Source organism: Charadrius vociferus, unplaced genomic scaffold, assembly GCF_000708025.1.
Source record: "Charadrius vociferus isolate BGI_N301 unplaced genomic scaffold, ASM70802v2 scaffold68, whole genome shotgun sequence".
Classification (NCBI taxonomy): domain Eukaryota; kingdom Metazoa; phylum Chordata; class Aves; order Charadriiformes; family Charadriidae; genus Charadrius; species Charadrius vociferus.
This window is the reverse complement of record NW_009649946.1, coordinates 4,483,900-4,486,594: the sequence shown is the minus strand read 5'-3', so window position 1 is coordinate 4,486,594 and position 2,695 is coordinate 4,483,900. Positions and strand designations below refer to the sequence as shown.

The 2,695-nt window shown below is 52.5% G+C and overlaps 1 protein-coding gene across 1 annotated transcript in view; it reads left to right on the top strand.

Moving 5' to 3' along the window:
* Window positions 1-10: 10 nt before the first annotated feature.
* The window catches only part of DLL1 (delta-like 1 (Drosophila)), a gene marked incomplete at its 5' end in the record, with an annotated part of 7,414 nt that continues 4,729 nt past the window's right edge, over window positions 11-2,695 (top strand). The window contains 3 exons of the mRNA XM_009891465.1: window positions 11-40; window positions 327-387; window positions 650-907. Of these exons, the coding sequence (XP_009889767.1) occupies window positions 11-40; window positions 327-387; window positions 650-907 (349 nt within the window). The remainder of the gene's footprint in view (window positions 41-326; window positions 388-649; window positions 908-2,695) is intronic.

Sequence of the window (2,695 nt, the reverse complement as noted above, 5' to 3'; positions counted from 1 at the left end):
CCCCACCCCCCTCCGCTTCCCCTTCGGCTTCACCTGGCCCGTAAGTTGGGGGGCAAGAGGGGCGGCGCGGGTGGGGGCGGCCCCCATCCCATCCCATCCCATCCCATCCCATCCCATCCCATCCCATCCCATCCCATCCCATCCCATCCCACACACCCTTGCCGCCCCAGCCGGGAAAACGCCCATCCGAAGGGCTGCCGATCCCCCGAGGGTGTTTTGGGTGTGTGTGTGTGAGAGTAACCCCCGGGGGGCTGGGGGAGCTGCCTCCTGGCCCTGCCCTCTCTCACGCTCTCCCGGCGGGTTGTCTCTGCTCTTTCTTTCCCCAGGGTACCTTCTCGCTCATCATTGAGGCTCTGCATACGGACTCGCCTGATGACCTCACCACAGGTAATTGTCCCGAAACAGACACCTCCCCGGAATAATCCCAGCCCTTCGGCCCTACTCAGCCCCTCTCTCTGCAAGTTCCCCCCATCCCATCCCTGCTTCTCTTCGGGAGACCACGGGAAGAGAGGCCAACCTGTTGACACGCAGCCCTATGATCCTGCCTCTGTGGCTCCCCTCCCACCAGAGGCTCCCCGTTGAGCATCTTCCTACACCCCTGCTGGCTTTGGGCTCCCTAATCGTGCCTCTCCTCTCCACTTTCACACAGAAAACCCTGAGCGCCTCATCAGCCGCCTGGCCACCCAGAGGCACTTGGCGGTGGGTGAAGAGTGGTCCCAGGACCTGCACAGCAGCGGCCGTACTGACCTCAAGTACTCCTATCGCTTTGTGTGCGATGAGCACTACTACGGAGAAGGCTGCTCTGTCTTCTGCCGCCCTCGGGACGATGCCTTTGGTCACTTCACTTGCGGAGAACGTGGCGAGAAAGTCTGCAACCCAGGCTGGAAAGGCCAGTACTGCACTGAGCGTGAGTGTCCACCTTCTTGTTTCCCCAGGGCACCGGTTCCAGCAGTGTCCCCTGAGCTCTTGGCAGAGGAGGGGGGGACATTTCTCTGACATCAGACTCCATGGGAGAGGGAGAACTAAGCTACAGTGGGTGGAGGTCTGGTGCTGTGTACAGGCTTTACTGGTGTGGGGAATGGGAGCTCTTCAGCATTATCACAGAAAGTTAACACAGACAGCCCCTTCTCAAGCTAATAAAATGTTAGTGCCAACATTACACTCTTGCTCATTTGCTGTAGACGTCAAATCTGATAGCAAAATGTTCAGTAGTTGCTTGAGGATTTATTAAAATATATCAGGACTACTTTTTAACACCTAGCCACCCCTTCAACCATGGTACATTGATATCATCATCTGCACGGTACATGACTTCAGGAGAGGGAGCTAGGCTTTGGCAACATCCATGCGGCAGGCCTATTGGTAGGCTTGTTATGGTCTGATGTCTTGCCACCTTGTATTGAGAAAAGTATTGGGAGGTCCATCTCTGTGGCCTCTGGACCATACATTTCTCATTTGGGGTACTCATAAACTGCCACTAGCAGAGATTGTTCCACAAGAACATTCAACTTCTTCCCCATCTCTCTTCTGTGCCATTGCTGTGATCATTTCTACTAATAAAGCAGTGAGGGACAATGAGTTTTAAAGTACACCTGAGCTTGAAGTTGTTGAGGAATGGGGTGTGTTGATACAGCAGGAAAAGCTGGGACTGTAAGCAGATCACGGAGAAAATAGTCGGGGATGTCAGATACCTCCAGCTTTGTACGAGATTACCGCCCTTTGTAGAGACGTAGCAGTGTACACGCAAACGTGCACACAGAGCTCCTGCTGCAGCATGTGATGGCATTCTCTGTTTGTGTGTATACATGGATCTGAAGTACGCTGGCAGATGACGTACTGGCTGAGTGCTCCTCTCCAGTCATCAAAGGGCCAGGCAGGCAGGGAGAAAACAGTTACAGGCTGTAAAGCAGCCTCTTGGTTTTCTTCTTGTGTTTTTGTTTTTCTTAAAGCCCACCTACACTGTGGTCTCAGCTGAGCTGCCATCAAATGACCCCAGACTGATTATTCACACTGTTAGTGACTGCTAGGATGCTTTTAGCAGTTCACGGTACAATGTTGCACAATAAACAGCAGGCAGAGGGGCTCGCATTTCCTTTGATAGTGTTTTAAATAGGAACTACAACCTTTCCCATGATCAAAAGTGCCTAGCCCAGTTGTGTCAAGGGGTGGGGAAAAAGGAAGCATTTTGATAATGAGCTCTTTCGGGGCTGTCAGCACTTTTGGATGCCTGTACGTCGCTGCTCTTCCCGTAGCAAAGTAGAAGGCTGTCCGTCTGTCTTGACTCGTTATGTGTGCTCTTCGCTCTGCTTTCCCTCTCAGAAAAAAAACAGCTTATAACAGTGATGCAAACCTACTAGGCAGGGGAAATGTGTTTATGTGTGCATGCAAAAAGAATGTTTTGCCGTTAGCGAGTGGAGCTGCCAGTTGCAGATTGCTTCCCGTCGCCTTGCCCCCAGCTCCATTCTTTCCAACTTGGAGGCGATCTGATTATCAGCGCCGATTCTTTCTTTCTTTTTCTTCCCCCCCCTTCCCCTCGCATGCCATTGTCTCCGGCTGGCTTTGTTGAATTAAAACTTTGCAGTGCCTGCTTAATGAGTTCCATAACCAGGCGAAGTAATGAGCAGAAGTCCTTTTTTTCCCTTCCCTCATCCTCCCTCCCGCTGGCCCGCTTACCTCTTTTACCAAGGCTGCACCC